The sequence below is a fragment of the Lontra canadensis genome, unplaced genomic scaffold (genome assembly GCF_010015895.1).
Source record: "Lontra canadensis isolate GAN:19392208 unplaced genomic scaffold, GSC_riverotter_1.0 scaffold53, whole genome shotgun sequence".
Taxonomy (NCBI): Eukaryota; Metazoa; Chordata; class Mammalia; order Carnivora; family Mustelidae; genus Lontra; species Lontra canadensis.
The window spans coordinates 12,665,495-12,684,779 of record NW_022631047.1 but is presented as its reverse complement, the minus strand read 5'-3'; the positions used below and the strand labels follow the sequence as shown (position 1 = coordinate 12,684,779).

Sequence of the window (19,285 nt, the reverse complement as noted above, 5' to 3'; positions counted from 1 at the left end):
CTGCCTTACCCACATCGCTTGGCCCGGATCGAGAGCCTGGCTTGGAAATTTCCTACTTGTCTTAGCTACCTTCATGGGGAAACAGTAAAGGGCTCAATGATTTGGGGGCTCAGGGGCCAGGATGGGGGTGACTCAGAACCACCACTTCACCTGTGTTTCTGTCCTCAGGATGGTTCTGTCTTTGGTTCTTTTGCAGCGGGGAGCAAAGGGAGAAGATTCCGGGCTTAGAGGTTGCTCTTTGCTAGCCTGCTGCCCCCAGACCCCTGGGCCGGCGGCTGTGCATGGGCACTCTTCCCTGCCCTGGCTTCCAAGCCGGTGATGTGTCTGGTTAGTGACACTGGACCACAGAGGCCAAAGGCGCTGGATCAGTTCTGGAAGTGAGAGCAGGCAGGGGCGGGCAGGGGGCTGAGGTGGGGCTGAGAAGAAAGAGGGCATCTAGCACCAGCCCCTATGCCCCCAGCCCCGCCTCGAGGCCAGGGGGATGAGAAGGCCTCTAGTTTGTTGACCCTCTGAAGCTCAGAAGGGAGAGCTGAGAGGTAGAGGTGCACTGTCGTGCAGGCAAGCCTGAGGCCCTGGCCTTCCAGAAGTCCCCATATCTTCCCTGCACAGAGTGTGGTCCCCCCAGGCAGGCTGGGACTGGACGCTGGAGACATCAGTTATCTTAATGGCTGGGCTTGGAGGGCGGGCAGGCCTTGCTCATGGATGCTACAGGATGGGAGTAAGGGAGAGGGAGCCGTGACGTGGCTCGCAGAGCAGAAGGCTGCCCGTTAGTGACGCTTAGTCTTTCCTTCTGAACTTTAAGACTGCCAAGCGGAAGAGCTCTTATGATTGGACTGGGCTCCATAGAAGCCGAGAACACTGAGCACCCCCATTAATGCCTGGGTGACCCACACTCTCCAGCCCAGTGTCTTCGGACTAGAACGTCTAGATGGAGCATTGGAGCCAATGGCCCTCAAGTTCCTTCCTACATGGGTTATGTTCTGACACACACTGTTATTGTCATACTGTAATGAGCTAATAAGCGCAAGGAACTTTTAGGTGCCCCCGCCCCCACCCCTGGTCTCCTGCCCTAGTCTTCTGGCTAGGCCCTGCAGAGACCTCCCTCTTGTCCCCACCCAGGTCTCTGAGAGCAGCTGCTCTGCACTGACATCTGCAGATACGGAGAACGGCGCGCCCCTCCGCCCACGTTACCCACTCCGCCTCCAGTCCCCCTGCCCCCCCCATCCTGCCAGGCCTCCCTGGGATGTGGATTCTTGTTGGCAATTCTAACCAACTGGGCTTCACAATTCAGGTCTGGCACTTACTCCCTCCACACATCTGGGGCCAGTTGGCTCATGGGCATGGTAGGGTACGTAATGCCCCCTGGAGGCAGGCTGGCTGGGGGAGGGTGGTGTGGGGTGGGGGAGGGGAGCTCTGGCCCAGGAGACAAACCCAACTGCCACGAGCAGTATGGCCTCTGGGAAATTGCTTAAGCTCCCTGCCGGCCAGCTTCCTCCCCTCAAATGCACACCGTGAGAGCAAGTATGTTGCCGGGCTGGGTGAGGAAGAACAGAGCTAGAGGCATCTGTGTTTAAGAACAGGGCCTCGTGTTGAGCTCACAGGGGCTGTAGCTTCCCAGGGCTCTGTTGTGAGGACAGAGCCAGGACAGACAGCTCTGAGTGAGAAGGAAGGTTCCCCAGTGAGCATCTCTGTCTTCCTCCCTGGGCTGGAGAGGTGAGTTCTGTTTCTTCCACGGTAAGATCGGCTCGTGGAAGGAAGGGGCAGTTGGTGATCGCACAGCTCCACAGCCCATCTCCGTGGGCCAGAGGGCTCAGCCTGAAGCCCGAGGCCAAGCTCAAGGCCCCAGGTGCTAGAGGGTCAGGGCTGAGCAGAAAAAAGGCACACCCACGGAGAATGGAGGGATCAGGATCTCTCTGGGCCCGACAGCACTGGTCCCCGTATGCCTCAGTCCCCATCAGGGCAGAAGCTTCTCTGCCGACCCTTTCCACCTGCCCAGTGACTCCACTCAGCTGAGGCCGGTCAGACCAGGATGTCCTGCAGGCTCGCAAGGACGCATGCCGGGCCACGTGAGGGCTGGCTGCTGGTGTGGGGGTGGCCCAGGGCACACCTGTCCCACTGCTGTTAGGACAGCGCATGTCAAAGCCCACGTGCTGGTGGCTGGGTCCCTGTGGGACTTCCCTCCACTGGTGTGCTGCAGTCCCTGTGAGCTGCACCTTGGCTCTGGGCTAGCCCTCAGAGCAGAATCAAAGAATTTTCTCTAGGCAGGGGAGAGCCATCCTACTGAGCCCAAACATAGGTGCTTTAATAGCCAGAGTTAAAAAACTAGGTCACCACTGGTGAGAGAGGCTTCCGGGGATGGCCCATCGGCTGCTTCCAGCTCCCCTGGTTGGATGCGCAAAGGGTACAGGGAAGCAGGGTGGGGAGAGCACAGCCTTCAAGGTTTCTTCCTGTGACCTGATTCCATGCAAGCTCAACCTGATTTCTCAGGGACACTCGGACTTGTCCTGGCTCTGGCCCTTCCCTGCTAAGTCCACATGTTCTGTAGCCTCTCCTGCTCCCACTGGGCTTGGTCCTTGGAAGGACATTAAAGGGGGGAGATGTCACCCAGCTGCCTGGGAGCCTGGTGTGGCCAACAGTACATGGGTGCAAGGGAGTGGGTCTGCCTTCTGCCCTGGCCGGTTCTGCCCTGGCTTCCTTTCCAGACACGATGAACCGGCTATGGATGGACAGTCTTCCCAGCTTCAAGGAACCAGAGCTGCCCACAGCATCACCCATGACATCCTCTTGCCCCGACAATCAAATCTGTGTCTGATTAAGCTTCTAGATTCAACTCCCAGGAGAATACATTAAACAATGTCACAAGGATATAATCAAAAAATCCATAGGACAGATGACCTGGTTCCTTCAACAAATAAATTGCAAACAAGGAGAGAGACAGAGAGACTCACACACACACAAAGGTGGTGTAGCTGAGAGACTAAAAGGGATTCAGGAGACAAATTGCCCAATCTTAATACATGGGCCTAATTTAGGTTTCAATTCAAACAAACTGAAACAAGAAAAGAGGAAGGGAAGAAAGAGAAAGGGAAATTTGAAACTGCCTGGTTATTTCATGATATTAGGGATTGACTGGTAATTGTTCTTAGATGTGATCATGATGTTGTCATGTTTTCTAAAGAAAGACCCTTCCATTCTAGAGGGATGCATTGAAATATTACAGACCACTCGCTGTCTGGGAGCCAATGGGGGAGAGGTAGGAAGGAGGGAGGGAAGAAATGAACCAGAAGATGGTAGCTGTTGAGTCTGGGTGATGGGACAGGGGGCTTCATTATCACATTCATTTCTGCATATCTTTGAAAAGCACCATAATAAAATCTGGAAAGAGAAAAAGGAGGAAGAGGAGGAGCAGGAGGAGGAGGAGGTAAGTGGAAAGGTAGAGTAGAGGGGCCATCAAGTCTGGCTTAGGTGTTAAGAATCTGGAGACTGTTACCACCACCAGACCTGAGGGTGACTGTTCCTCTCTGGCTTTCCTGAGGCCTCAATTCCAGGGACCTCTACCGTGTGTGTGTGGGGGGGAGGTGGTTCTCAATATAGGAACCTGACAGGGGGCAGGGGGAGGGCTGGGGGGCTCCAGCAAGGCACTCACCGTGGAGAGGCAGCTCCTGTCCTCCCGGATGATGGCGCCGAAGCCCAGGAAGCCTGTCACCATGACCAGAGCCCCGGCGAAGATGAGGATGTAGGCGGACGCAGCGAAGGTGCTGGAGGCCAGGACACTGAGGTAGCCGCTCTTCTCTACCAGGGTCCAGATGCCCACGGCCATGACGGCCGCCCCGCCCACCTGCAGAAAAGTCCAGGTCAGAGCAGGTGGCCGCCGCGGGCCCACAGCTGCCATCGACAGAGCGCCTACCACGTCCCAGGCACTTCTTTGTACCACCTCATCTGGTCTTTCAAAGAGCCCGAGAGGATAGTTTGGTCACCCATTTCACAGATGAGGAAATCGAGGCATGGAGAAGTTAGGAGACTTGTCCTCAGTCACACACCTGAGCAAGATGCAGGAATGGATTTTTGAATCCAAGGCTGACTCCCAATTGTGGTACTTCTTACTGGGATGATATTGTGTCCCCATGAGACACGACCCCCTTCCTCTCCCGGTGCTCCTTGGACTGGCCCATGTTTGCAAGTAGGGTGCGCCCCATTTCAGCCTTATGTTTGTTTGCCCATGGACGGAGCATACTGGGGCTTCTCATCGTGTCCCTTCTCATCTTCAGATGACAAAACTGGGGCCCACCAAGGAAAGGCCAGCTGCTTGAGTTCCTGCCTCTGGTTAGGGGCCGTTCGGGGTCGCGGCAGGGCCAGGACGTGGACTCAGAGCCACACTGCCTCCCTCAACCCTGAACGGACACACGCTGCACCAGCTGGAGTCAGTCTGGGGCAGCAGGACTGGGAGAGATTTCTTCCTAGTTAATGATCCCATTTTTTTTCCAGTATCGAGAAGGAGGCAGGGACAGGGCACTGCTGACTGGCAGGTCAGTCCACTGGCTCCCGAGGAAGGTTACCTGGGACACAGAGCTGGGGTGGCTCTGTAGGGTGGTTCTTTCTGCACGGAGGCTGAATACCCTTCCTGTGACTTGTATGCTCAGTAGAAGCGTGTGTATGTGTGTGTTTCCACATCCTCAAGGTGCCAGACGGGGCGGTATTAGGGTGTCCACCCAGGGTCTTGGTGGGGAGCAGGACTCCTGGGACCTCTGACCATCTCTGTCTTCTGCTCCTGGGAAGGCAGACTTCTATCTGGCTCCCGTCTCCCTGCCTCACTTAGAGGTGGGTTCTCTTCCACAGACGGATAGGGAATCTGCCTCGGGTGTGTCCAACGCTACAGAAGCCCCCCCACGCCCCCACCCCGTGCCGCCTGGCTTGGTCTATGCACGGTCATCCTGCCAGGGGCTTCCATCCATCCCAGAGTGATTCTGTAACCCACCCTGTCATTTCACGGTGTCTGTTCTCGGCACTCACAGATGTCAGCTGAGTGAGCAGAAGGGGGATGCAGCTCTCACCATGGCCGGGGCACACTCTCTTCTGAGCCTTGCGGCAGTTCTGTGTGTGGGGGAGGAGGGCGGGGATGAGGAGCACGTAGCTCCATTCGGCAGATGAAGAAACTGAGGCTTGCAAAGAAGAAGAAGGTGCTCAAGTTAACACCCTTAGAAAGCTTCAGAATTGAGATTCAAAGCCAGGTTTTCTGAAGGTCGGCTGAGGATTCTGTCCTCTGATTCCACAGGTTGGGCCGGGTCTGGTGTGCTACTCACTTCACTCTTAAAATCGATTTTCTTCCAAGTGCTCTTTGTCCCCCTCAGCACCTCCAGCAGGTGAGAGAAACAGGTAGCAAGACATCACACAGCCGCACCGCTCCAAACGGAATGGGAGAGGCTAAGGTGCTTGTTTCTTCAATTCCAGGATGCACGTCTCCCCCCACCCCTCCGCCAAAGCTCTCCCTCCCCGACTTTAACATCTCTACAAGGGAGATGCGTCTTACGAATATACTTGGCCACACGTTTTCTTGGTAGTGCAGAAAACAACGGCGTTATATCTCACAGTTGGCGGTATTTCAGTGAAATCCTGGACTATGATAGATTTTATTTTTTAAATTTTATTTTATTTTGAAATTCTCTGTGAGTGTAGGGTCTCTCTGGCCCGTACAGCCTTCATGACCAGGAAGGGGGTTCCTGAGTCTGGCTCAGGGGCACTGTGTCAAGTGAGGCTTTCCAGAAGAAAGCCTACACGGGTTCTTTCTGGCCCCCTGCCCCAGTGTGGCTGAAAGGCTTGGGTGAGGGTCCCAAATTTGCAGAGCTAACTGTGTGGCTTAAGAATGTCAGTTTCCTCATCTCCCCAATAAGGGGGCTGTATCAGACTCGTGACGCCCAGCCTACAACCACCAAGGGCTTCTTTGATTACTTTTTCCTGCGGATCTTATATTTTGAAGGCTTTTGCCTACCAAGTACAGTACATTAATTAAATAATAATTCATTTCTCATTTTTTATTAATCAAAGGCACATGAGAGGGCCAGGAAGAGATTTCGAGCGGCACGAAACAGTCAATGTGACCACTTTGCATTGATCTTTTAATGGGTGTATCTCTTCATAGGAATATACACATGATCCATTATCCATTAGGTTTGTCAACCCCACAGGCGGAGAATCAGATTCAGGATGCCCCATCTGGGCATGTGTGGGCTTGAGTGGGGACACCCGTTGAGGGACTTGGAACCCAGTGAAAATCTGATAAGAAGCTTTGGACACTCTGGCCAGAGAAACGATAAGCCATGTTAAATAATGTATTCAGGTTTGGGGTTTGAAGTCTAATCCTATAGCACACAGTGAGCCCTGGTGTCGATGGGTCTCTAAGGCCACCTTCTCAGCCTGGCTGCACAGTCCACTAGGAGTTCCCTGAAACCCAAGCCACAGCCTGGGGCCAAGTGGGATTTCTGGGAAGAGGGTCCACGCGGGACTATTTTACGAAGTTCCCGGGTGGCTCCGGAGAACGACCGCGTGGGTTCCTTATTTAATGTGGGGTCGGAATGCCCTGCCCCTCCACCCCAGGAGGTGGAGCGGTGATAAATCTCACAGAAGACGCTGCTTCCTGGAAGATTTGGGGCCCCTGCCCTGGGTGTAGCTGCCTGGATAGCTCTTGACGCTTGTTCTGGACTTGAACTCCATCAAACTTTCCCTGTCTGGGTGAGGCTGTTTGCTTTGGTAGGACCTTTGAGGTGGAAGCTGGGGTAGTGAGGAGCAGAGTTCCCAGTCCAAAGGGATGAAAGTCCTATTAGGAGAAAAGAAAAAAAACAACACGACCCATGGGGCTCCCAGAGAGAGGAGGTGGTGGGGGGCGCATAAGAAATGCAGCCCCAGGAGAGGAGCTGTATTGATCCCACTAATGGAGCTGTTCTCTTGCCAGTCACAGAAAGGGCTGGGATCTTGCAAAGCAGGGAGAGCCCACAAGTCAGCCAGGGTGGCAGCAGGGCCCCCAGCCATGAGGGAGGGTCTGGAAGCAATCTGAAGGGACCCACTGCCCTGACCGAGGTCCAGAGGACACATTTATACTCGATCTGATGTCACTGGGGACACCACCCCTTCCCTGGGATGTCACATTGGGTGGAGAAGTTCGTGTCTGCACGGGACATGGAGAGGGATTTGCCAGCAGGAACAAGAGGGTTTCAAGTCCTCAAGGGGTTCGGTCTCCTTCAGCTCTTTAGAAAACAATCTTGCATCCGGACAGGAAGAGTGAAAGCTGCTAAATGTTGGAACGGGTCACCAGAGGAGGACGGGGAGGTAGAAGTCAGCGGGCCTAGGTTCCAGCCCTGGCTATGCCCCTGTCTCGCCATGCAACTGGGTACCAGACACTTCACTCGGCTAAGCCTCAGTTTCTTCATCTGTAAAATGGTGCTGCGGGTTGAGAATATCTCCGAGGTCTCTTCCATGTGGGTAAAATATCACTGTTAGTACGGGACGATGACCTTCCGCCAACATTCCTCCAGCAAGATGCTTCTGGACCAGTGGCTCAAGGCTTTCACTCCAGCGGTGTGGAGACTGCCCAGCTCAGCAGGAAGAGCAGTGGAAGGGGAGCCGCGAGGAGGACTGAAGGGGCGCGGAGAGAGACCTGACCCCAGTGAGCTATTTCAACCGCCGTTTGCATGCGGTTGATTCAACGGTATTGGGCTCTTTACAGAAACTGTGGAATATTAACTCCATTTTTCAAAACCAGAGCCTGTAGCCAATTAGCCAGAAAGCCCCGCAGAGGGTGAAGCTGGCCTTCTTGCCAACGAGGACCCCGGCGGTCCAGGAGGCGCAGGGCAGGTCACCCACGCCTCGCAGTTTTAGGAACTTCCAATCTATAGAAGAGAAGCATTGCCAGGAGAAGGGTTAGCCTGAGCTGCCACACATGGCTGGGCCTCGACAGACAGCAGGCAGAAGCAACCCCCCTCCCCCAAACCCTAAAAAGCAGGCAGAGAATATAAAAGTAATTGCAGGATTTTCTTTGTCAGGCTACTGAAGGGTTTCTGCGCTGGGATCTGGGGGCAGGACCGGTTGTAGGGGGTGGAGAAGCAGGGACCAGGATGGCAGGGCTCTCAATAAGGAAGGGTCCCCCAGGCCAGAATCCCTTGCCTTCAGTGAGAAGGAAGCCCGTGACAAGGAGAGGCAAGAACACACAGGGGGACCATATGTTCACTTTTTTTTTTTTTTAAAGATTTTATTTATTTATTTGACAGACAGAGATCACAAGTAGGCAGAGAGAGAGGAGGAAGCAGGCTCCCTGCCAAGCAGAGAGCCCGATGCGGGGCTTGATCCCAGGACCCTGGGATCATGACCTGAGCTGAAGGCAGAGGCTTTAACCCACTGAACCACCCAGGCACCCCCATGCATTCACTTCTGTATGTGTTTGCCAGGCACCTCCTAGCTGCCCAGCTCCACACTGGCCTGGAAAGGTTTTGGAGCAAAATGGGTATTTGCCCATTTAGAGCAGCACTGGGAGCTCCTTCTCCCTCATCAGTGGCACCGCCATCTGCTCAGATGAGAGCCAGAGTCACTGTGGACTCCGTACTCTGTCCCCCAGCGACTGTGGTGTGTGGGTCCCCAGCCGTCCTCCTGACCCGGCTCCAGGCACTGTTCCGGCTTTGGCTCCCTGCCTCCCCACACCTGTGTCACCGGCTTTCCGGTCCTTGCTCAACCCAGAGGTAAGCATGTCCTGCTTCCAATGCTGAGCCACAGGCAACCCCACCGAAAATCTGCCCCTGGCTCCCCAACCCCCAAAGCATCCAGCCCAAACGCCAGCCTGCCTCCCTGGCCGGCCCGAGCTGGATCAATGACCAACACCCCCCAGGGCCTGGCCAGCATTTCTCCCAGCTGCCCCCATGTCCCTGTGGCCCGAGTGCCAATTCTGTTTGGGTTGAATCTTCAAGGCTAGGCTTGTCGAGCTAAAAGCCACTTACGGCTTCGAGGCATTCTTTTCCTGGCTCTTGGGCTTTAAAGAATCCTTGGGAAAAGAAATCATGGCACTACTTTCCCTCTCTCCCCAAAGCAATCTACCTCTATGACAAGAGCAGAGGTCAGGGGATTTACTGAGGGTTGGAGCTGGGAGGGAACTGCTCCTCCTCAAACCCAGCTCAGAACCTGCAGGGAACCTGCCCTCAGTCTTACAAATCATCATATCCTCCCCATGGCTTCTCCGCCTTGCACGGGTCTCTAGAAGGATGAGTGTCGTGGCGTGCTGTTGTATTTGTCACTTTGTCTAGCTCCCTTTTAGCCGCTGGGTGAGATCTTACTCATCTTAGTGTCCTGAGCAGAGGCCCTAAGCAGCGTAGTGCCTGGTAGCTCCCTCGGGAAGGAGGGAGGGAGGAAGAGAGGAAGAGAGGGAAGAATCAAGTCTGGCCCCTTCTATATTCTGGATAAAGAAACAAAGGCCCGGAGAGAGGTGACTTTCCAAGGTCCTGTAACCAGCCAGGGGCCAAGCGGGGACTAGAACTCAAGAACCCTATGGGCCGGTTCAGTGCCCGTGTTACCAGCTGGGCTGCTGATTCATGCAAACTCTGTTCACCACACAAGCCACCTTGCCCAGGGCTGTCGTCTCAACCACAATGGCCCACGCAGACCCAATGTGCATCCCCACCCCCGCAATATGAGCCTGGCCCCCAGCAGAGCCAGACAGCAGAGACGGGAGGGATGCCTTCCCCCCCCACCATGGGGGTCCTGTGACTTCAGCATCTTAAGAAGGGGAGCCCTAGAAGAACGAGCCATGGGCCCTGTTCTGTCACAGATGACATGTCCTGGGAGGCAGGCGGAGGCCCAGTCGGTGGGATGGCGATAAGGAGTACAGGGCCTTCTTCCCTCGGCGGGAAATTGAGCAGACGCTCTTCCTTCCTAGCCTCCCCATGGGGGTCTTAGAGAGATGTCCTCAAGTCAGCCCTACTGCCGCAGCGGGGTCACAAGTCCTCCACCATCCCTGTCTCCTGGTTGGACTTGTCCCACCTAAGGGATCCGGAGCCCCACTGCTCCCCAAGGGAAATACCAGCTCTTCCCGCCATTCTCCCAGAGCCTGGCATAGCTCCTGGGAGGCTGGGAAAGTTTTGATTATTAACACAGCCAAGCAGCTAATTAAAATAATAAATTAGGGAACAACATTTGCAAGGGTGATGGGAGCTGTAAAGAGCCGTGCAGGAAATGGGAGGGAAGAAAAGCATTCCCTAGGCACCACGTAGGGGAGCCGGATCTCATTTTCTTTTTAGGGTCAGGGAGGGGGCATGAAAGTGTTGGTGTTTTTGGTTCCTGACCCAGAGCGGTATCCAAGGGGGCCTCCCCTGCCCAGGGTGATGGTCCCAGTCAATACTGGGTTCATTAAAATCAAGGGATGGGGTGGGGTGGTGTCAGGGATCAGGGGACAGGGAAGGATGGGGGATCAGGTGTAGGTTGAGCGTTGGGGGCCGGGGAAGCCGAGGTGGGACTGAGTTCAGGCACAGGAAAGAAGTGTCCACTGTAGTGTCTCCTAAGTCTTCCTTAGATTTTTCATAGTCTGCGTGTCTGGATGCCCACACCCTGGGAACATCCTGATTCAGGTTCAACCTTGAACCTTGGGGACATTCTGGATTCCAAGTAAGCATCAGAGCAGCGAGTCTACAGCTGTGATTATTGGTCAGTGGTCTCCACAGAGGGGAAGAGCCCTGGACTTTGAGTCAGAAACACCAGAAGTGACATAGGATTCTGCCAACCACGTGAGCCTCACTTTCACCTCTACGAAACAGGATGGAGATAGTACGGAGTGGTTGTAAGAATCAACGCAAAGTGTAGACTGATTCATGACCTTCAAATTGTGCAGGCATGGCACGGTTGACTGGGAGGCGGGGAGACTGGGTTTAAAGTCTGGTTGAAACCTCCAGGCCTGGATCGTGACCACCGACAAGCACCTGCTTCCTGTCCCTGTCAGGGAGGAGGTAGGGGCTGTTCACGCCATCCAACTGCTCTAGGATTTGAAACTTTGCCAGGTAGCCTATTACAGCTGGGACATAAATTTGGTGGGTTGTAGACTGCACCAAAAAAACCAGAACAAAATACCACAAAATAGAAGAGAAAATAGGCTGCCTTGTGCACAGTAAAGGTAAGCTTGCTTTTCTGAACAATTCTTACTGGGCCATGATCCCGAGTCTTAAAGCTGGTGTTATAGGGATAGAAAACTGTAACTTATTTCCCTCAAAGAGCTACACACACAGTAGCCAAGCACCAGGTTGGGTCAGAAACTGCTATTTTCCCAAATGTTCATCTTTTAATTCTTAAGGGGCTTTAAAAAATTATTTATTTGAGAGAGAGAGAAAGAGCAAGCGCGAATCGTGGGGCGGGCAGAGGGAGGTGAGCGTGGAGCCTGACATGGGGCTCGATCCCACGACCCCAAGTTCACAACCTGAGCTGGAACGAGTTGGCCTAACCAACCGAGCCACCCAGCGCCCCCCCCCCCATTCTTACAGGTTTTGACACTCCTTTTGACTGTACCAAAAAAATGAGTCTCGGTGAGATTAAGGAATTTGGCTAATGTTTCAGTCTGCTCAGGCTGCCATGATAAAATCCCATAGCCGGGCGGCTCCACCACTGGAGTGTACTTCTATCGCTCACAGTTCTGGAAGCCGGGAGTCCCACCATAAGGGGCTGACCGATTTAAAGTTGGTGAGGACCACCTTCCCTGATGACTGACAGCAGCCGTCCCACTGGGTGCTCATATGGCCTTTTCTCGGTGCTGCTTATAAAGAGAGATCTCTCTCTTCTCTACTGGTGGGCCCCCAATGCTCTTGGATTAGGATCCCACCTTTCTGACCTCATATAACCTTAATTACCTGCTCAAAGCCCTATCTTCAAATATAGTCCCACTGGGGTTTAGGACTTCAACGTACGAATTCTGAGCGGTCACAATTCTGTCCCCAGCAACTCATGTCCCATGGCAAATAAATAAGATCTGAATTTGAACTCAAACTTGAGCCCGAGTCTTCCCAGCATGCTCTGTTGTCTTACTGATCCACGTATGTCCCACAGACACTGTGGGAGAGGGACAGGACTTGAGGCTGGTGGTCCCCTGTGTAGTCTTAGGGGTGAAAGCTGCTAGGATCCAGCTCTGGGTCTTTGAGCACATTGCCCCTCCCTCCTTGCACAGCGGGGCTCTAATAGAGCTGCTCAGGGCTATGGGATGCTGGGAAGATGAAACGGAATGATGTAGGTAGAAGGCCTTCCTGAGAGGAAGCCTGAAACAGGAAGTGCCGTGCACCCTAGGGACTCCGTCCGCTCATGCACCCAAGCACCTAGAACAGTACTTAATAAACATCGGGGCTGGACTTTTCCATTGTTATCACTTACCAGAATGCGTGGGGGTCAGTGCTCGCTTTCTTTCTCACCACTCTAACATCTGGGGCAAGATTCTGAACTGGATGAGCCTGTTCTGTGCCTGAGGATAATGGCCAGACAGACCCTCAGGGTTGATCTGAGGATCGTGTGAGATAACCCAAGGAAGGTCTTTATCCGGCAGTGGTTCCCGAACGCTAGGCATCATAACTGCCCGGAGAAAGGGCTTCTCCAGCCTCGCTATGCTGGATTGGGACAGAGTTTGGCAACGTGATGTATGGGGAAGAAACACTGTCATGGGGGAGAAAGGAGGACTAGCAAGGGCAGTCTGCCTCTGCTGTCTGGGCTCACTCTCTGTGCCTGTGCAGGGACTTAGTTAGCAGGAGACTGGCAGCTGTCTGCAGACCCTCCCCCACGCTCTGCAGTAGAGTCTAAGAGGAAGGCAGAAGGGGTGTGAGCACATTGCTCTGTGTCTTGAAAGAGGGGCTCAGGTGGAGGGCTGGCAGCTGGACTCTGGGGTGTGTGTGGGAGGAGCCCTTCTCCAGTGGGATGGGACCCTCACTGACACGCCCCCTTCCCCGGAACTCTGGTAAATTCCCAGGGGCTTTGCTCACGGCAAGATGTGTGATGTTGCGCTCCGCTGTGGGAGGAGATGGGCCAGCAGTCTGTCCCTTGTCTACTTCCGACGAGATCACGGCGGTCTAGGGGACAATGCCGGGACACCCCTGGACTCAGACTGAGGCCTGAACATCCCCAAACGGGCCATCTGTCATAAGGTGGATGACGCTTGGTCGAATGGGTCCCTGGGAGGCTGGTCCATGTCCAGCCAGGCCCCCAGGCAGGGGTATTTTTAACCCAAGGTGGGGAGCTTGGTATGGGGGAGGCTCCCTCTCACTCACTGGTAGCTGCTTGGGTAGCATGACCATTGGCCATCTGCCTGTGCTCCGCCCCCATGTCCCTCCCCCTGCCACTCCCAAACGGACGCAAACCTGAACAGACTCCCAGTCCTCTCTGGCTGGAAGGGCCCCGAGGGTGCTCACAGGCAAGGTCAGGGCCCTTCCACAGATATTCTGGGCTGAGCTCCTTGAAACAGCCTTCCGGCCCCGCCAGCTGTGGCCCTCTCTCTCTGCTGGTGCCCAGCAGGTGGCTGTCTACATTGACTGCCTACTTCCTCCACCCCCACCCCCACTACTCTCCCAAGAGTTCTCATACTGCAGCCACCAATAAACTGTGGGGTCAACCCAATAGCCTCTCTCTAGGCCTTAAAATACTTGATGTGTCCCCTCCCTTGAACACGTATCTAACCTACCCCCTCCATCTCCAGCTTCTGGGACCCTGTCCCTCCTGCTTTGCCTCTCTCCACTTTGACAGCCCTTCCCTCAAGCCTGGTGGACGGCTCCTGTCAGCTTGCCTGGGCTCTCCTGGTGGGAGAATGAAAGTCCCACATCTCAGGAGCTCTCTCGGGCAGGGCATAAGGGGGCCGCTGTTGAGCTTCGACTCACCCCTGCCCTCAGGGCTGCTCTGCATCTCATTCTCGCTTCTCTTCTCGGTCTCCATGGGGGTCCTCACCTACTTCTGTGGCTGCAGCTACCATCAGGGTGGGAATGATCCAGACCCACGAGCCAACTTCCCACGGTGCATCTCTGCTCAGATGCCTCCCAGTGACTCAAACCCACCATGCCTCCATCTGACCTCGCCATTGGACGCCAAACTGCTTGTCCTTCTGGTCTACCATTGCAGTGAGGGGCTTCACTGCCCACCCAGGTTACATGTTTTCTTTCCTCTCAACCAGTTTGTGACCTAATATTACCTCCCAAATCCCTTGACTCTCTCCAAATATTTCGATCCCCACTGTCCCTCCCATGGTGCAGGTCACCACCAACTCCTGTCCTGATCGGGGCCATGTCTAGAGGGAATGTCAACAGGGGTCATCCCTGGATGGTGAATATATGGGTTGAATTGTGTCCCCAAGAAGGTTTGTTGGTGTCCTAACTCTGGTACCCGTGAATGGGACCTTATTTGGAAATAGGATCTTCGCTGATGTAATCAAGTTACAATGAGACCATCAAGGTGGGCCCTTATCTGATAGGAGTGGGGTCCTTCTGAGAAGACAATGCCACGTAAAGACAGAGACACATAGGAACAACAGTATGGGATGGCAGAAGCCGAGATCGGAGTCATGCAGTGCAACCCCAAGATGACAAGAATAGCCAGCCACCACCATAATTTAGGAAGAGTCAAGGAAGGACTTTACCCAGAGTCTCAGAGGGAGGATGGCCCTGACGACATCTTGAGTTTGGACTTCTGGCCTCCAGAGCTGTGAGAGGATATATTTCTGCTGTTTAAAACCACCCAGTTTATGGGGTGCCTGGGTGGCTCAGTCTGTTAAGCATCTGCCCTTGGCTCAGGTCATGAACCCAGGGCCCTGAGATCGAGCCCCAAGTCGGGCTCCTTGCTCAGTGGGGAGTCTGCTTCTCCCTCTGCCCTGCTCATGCTGTCTCTCTCTCTCTCTCAAATAAATAAATCCTTAAAAAACAAAACAAAACAAAACCACCCAGTTTATGATACTCCGTTATGACACCCCTAGGAACCTAATACACTGAGATGTGGGCAATTTTTATTTTCTTATTTATACTTCTCAGTATTTTAGGGATTATCTGTAGTGGAGACATAGACTTTTATGATTGGGGAGAACATACGTATTCTTAAGAAAAAAAAAAAAAATCCTCACTCAGCAAGAATCCTAAGCACTCTATTGCATTTTTCTCTGAGAATCAAAACTATCTGCACCCACACAGCTTACTGATTACATCAGCGCTGACTGTAGTAGTCCATTGGCTTCAATATTATTATTATTAGTATTCCAGGAAACTCTTGCCCAGGAAGATAAAAGTTGCAAATGAAATAAATTTATTGTCCATCTCAGGGACTTTGCAAAAGACATTTAAGCCAACATCAAACAATTCGACTTTGTAACAGACAGCATCAAATGGGCATCTACTCTCCAAGGCTCTCTCCCAAACCCTGGCCCGGCCGTGCCCACAATCCTTAACTCCTGTATCATGATCCTTCCAGGTCTTAACACATTGGCCCATCTCAAGCAATTTAATTAGCCTTAATGAAAGATCCTGGACATGCAGATATAACCTATCTTTGCCTTTGCCTTTCTGAGATGTTTCTAAGACTGTCAAGGGAGGGCACGGCTTCCCAGGGGAGGCAGGGACCTCCACTCTGCTCTATCAGCAGGTTGATTCGGTGGTATTTGCAAGCCGTCTGCAGCTCGCATATCTGAAATGTTGTATTTACTGAATGCCTTCTATGTGCAGAGACTGTGCTAAGCACTTACCATGAACCCTTCTAGGGCACCTGCTCATCGAATCGCTAAGAGATAAATTGAGGTATATTAAACACTTTAAGAGTTTCTTTGAGCACAAATTGATTCCAATTAGGCAGCATCCAATCTAGCAGATAGAAAGGAACTCTGAGGTGTCTGCACCAAAGGAAAGACTTTCATAGCCAGAAGGGACCAGGACTAAGGATGTAATGCTAGGCAAAAAAGCAGGATGGTTACTGCAAGCTTACTTTCCTTTAGGGAAAGGCAGCAGCCTAGCAGGTGGGTTACCTAACTCATGATCGTCATTCCTGATTGAATGGTTTAAGATGCCACTTCTGGGAGAGCCGAGACTGTAATTAAGTCTGCTTGGGTGACATGAAGCTTAGCATTAAATGACTTCATTTGGGGCCTGTTGTTTCCTTTTTAACAAATCCCAGGTAGTTAGAAATGATTTGCATTTTGTAGCTGGGGAAAGAGATACAGCCAGTGTTAAGTGGCTTGCCCCAGGCGGCACCATCGCCATTGGTAAACAGCAGAGCCTAGCAGAGCCTGCTCTCCCAGCCCCCTTCCAGTTCTCCAGATCTAGGGAGATTGCAATACAAAACGCACACATTCCAGCATCTGGTTATTTTGGGGGAACCCATGGTATTCTGCTTCCGATTACTTCGATAACTGCCTCATGTGGATGGACCCCGCTCCTCCTAGAAGACCTCCCCGGGGCAGACTTCCTGAGGGGAGTCACCATGAAGGCTTTTCCCACCACACCAGCCCCAGGGCCCCACGACTTCTGTTTCTCTTCCCAGGCCCGGAGAATGTTAACCATGAAAGGCAAATAAATGGTTTTCGGTGGAGCACAGGCAAAGAGCAGGTACATTTCCCACAAGGCGCTGGTACAATAAGTTAGTGGGGAAGAAAGAGCCGGACCCTGTGTACAGCAGGTGGGAACACAACGCTCCTTGTGATGTTTATGTGTCCCCTATTTCAAATGCCATGTGGTGCGGACTCCACGCCAACCTGCAGACCAGATTCTTTTCTTCCCCCTCAGTAGCAAATATACATATTTGCTTTAAAGTAGGCAGCGTTTGCCCATGGGTGGTCTTTGATTTGGAAGAAATCAACCCGAGTGGTGACTCACAAAAAACAAAGGGGGTTTGACTCACTCTGTGCTGGGCCAGGGCATGGATGCGTGTGCAAGATTCACTTACCCAGAAGAAGAAGTTAAAGACGAAGAGTAAATACTTCAGGTAGACAATCAGCCAGTCATCCTGCTCTGCTTTGTAATGGGCCATGGTTGCTGGGCCTGCGAAGAAGATAGAGGGAGCTGGAGGGGGCGCCCCACAGGGAACCACCTCGCCCATCCCAGAGCCAGAGCTCCTTCCTAGCCTGTTTGGCCAAGTGGGTCTGAGGCTGTGGGTGTGTAACGTGGAGCAAAGAGCAAGGAAATGCAAAGGCTATTATCAGATGCACAATAGAGGTGAAGTGCGCAGAATTTTCTAGAACCTTTGGATCTTGGTTTTGCCCTTTTGCCTAACTCTAACCTACAAGTCTTCTACCATAGGAAGTGCCCTTATTCCCCTCCCCTGTCTCATCAGGGTTGCAAGGGCACAGATTTACCTCGTAATCTGCATCATTTGAACGGGACCTGTGTGTGCACAGGGGAGGCATGAGCCCCAAATCAGACAGTCCACGCTGGAGAGGACGTGAGCCTCATCCAATCCGCCCCACTGGCCCCCTGCACCATGACTTTCCAAATGAGGAAACAAGGCAGCAGGCCCGGTTGTTTGGCAGGAAGAAGAACAAGAGCTCTGGAGTCAGACTCCCTGGGTTTAAACCCACATCTGCCACAAGACGCATGAGGTCTTGGGCAAGCCACGCAACCTCCCATTCCTCCCCTGTAGCAGAGAGAATAATGATGGCTACATCTCGGGCCTGTTTGGAAGATTAAGTGGGATGGTCTGGGTAAGGCGTTTAGCATCATTGGGCACACAGTAAGTGCTCAGTGGATGTTAGCTATTAGTAGTAGTCTGTGTGGCAGGGATTAGGACCCAGCCTCCAGCCCCAGAATTCCTCATTTTTTGCCCAGGAACATGCTCCCTCTCCTTGTCCTGCTGCCCCCTGCTGGAGTCTCTGGGAACTGTGTGTGACCGCAGTCAGGTGGCACAAGCAGGGGAGGCTTACTGTGCCTGTAGTCCTGTGTGCTTCTTGGTAGTACAGCAAGTACATGGGTGCAATAGCCCTTGTACTTTGTGCTTCTCCTGAGCTCCACGTCCCCTGGGCACCCACCTGTGTCCTAACACTCACGGAGTAGCTAGCTGCTCCTCGAGGAACTCGTTCTCTCGCGGTGACCTCTTATTCTGGAACCACAAGCAACTGATTTTGCTCACTTCCATCTCTTTCTCCCTTATTCCCCACCTCCGTCGGGCCCTCTTTGTCACTGCCCCGCTCCTTTTCCTTGGCCGGCGCTGGGCCAAGCCTAGATCATTCCTCCTAAGTCACCATCCTGCCTTTTATTTCAAGCTCCTGGGCTCCTAAGACAGGGAGAGAGAGAGGGAGAGAGAGAGAGAGAGAGAGAGAGAGAGAGAGAGAGATATGGAGGGAGGAAAAGGTGGTTGTTTTATTTGGGATTTCTATTTCAGAACTTGAAGAAGGTAATTTAAGAGTTTTAGTCTTCTGGTTAAAAAAGGACAAAACCCATTTATCTCCAATTTCATCTGAGAGGCACTGTGGCGGAAAGAAAAAATACAGAAGGAGAAAAAAGGAAGCCTACAAAAAAGTGTGAAAAATGATGACAGATGGGGTCAGCCGGGCGAGTGGAACAGGAACTATTACGCGGCCATCCTGCAGGTGGCCTGACCAGAGCTCCACTGGGCCACCGCGGGCCATTAGTAAATGGACAGTTTGGGGCCTGGCTTTCCCTGTCTGCATCTCTTCTCGCTTTGCCTGCCCCTCTCCTCCCAACCAGGGCCCACAGAACCACACTACAGACCCTTCTATACTGGTAACCCCAGGGCTCAGGAGCCTCTAAAGGAAAACTGTATTTCTAAAAAGGGAGATGAGGCCAAAGACAGGATTACACAAAAAGAAACACATTTCTACTGGTAAAATTTCAGCCATCAGTGGTAGAGAAGTTGGAACCACAGAACATCAGGGTCATGGGAAATCCTGGGCTCATTAAGTCAACCTTCTGCAGAGGGAGTGGAGAAATTAACACTCTCTGAAGTGACCTGGCTAATGGGTGGTGGCAGTTTCCCATACACCCCCACAACCTATAGTGCTGGGGGTGGCAGAGGCCCCGAAGGGGTGTCAGTACCAGTGTGGAGCCAGATGCTTGGATCTGAAAGTTAGCCTTGCCATTTATCAGATGTGTGACCCTGGGTAAGTTACTTAACCTCTCTGTGCAGCTAACATTTCTTGAGCATATATTATGTGCCAGGCACAGAACTAAGTGCGTGACACATGTTATCTTATTCCATCTTCCCAATAGCCCTAGGAAGTACAGGTTATTCCCATTTTAAAAGATAAGGAAGCTTGAGGCTGAGCAAGGTTACATGAACTGTCTAGAGTCACACAGCAAGAGTATGTGTGTGT

At 52.9% G+C, this 19,285-nt stretch overlaps 1 protein-coding gene across 2 annotated transcripts in view; it reads right to left on the bottom strand.

The window, feature by feature from the left end:
* Positions 1–19,285, bottom strand: part of TSPAN11 (tetraspanin 11) — a 59,732-nt gene that overhangs the window by 22,981 nt on the left and 17,466 nt on the right. For both annotated transcript variants that reach the window (XM_032874857.1, XM_032874858.1), the window contains exons 2-3: positions 16,903–16,997; positions 3,647–3,838 (exon numbers count right to left, since the gene is read on the bottom strand). In XM_032874857.1, the coding sequence (XP_032730748.1) occupies positions 3,647–3,838; positions 16,903–16,986 (276 nt within the window). In that variant the 5' untranslated portion in view covers positions 16,987–16,997. The remainder of the gene's footprint in view (positions 1–3,646; positions 3,839–16,902; positions 16,998–19,285) is intronic.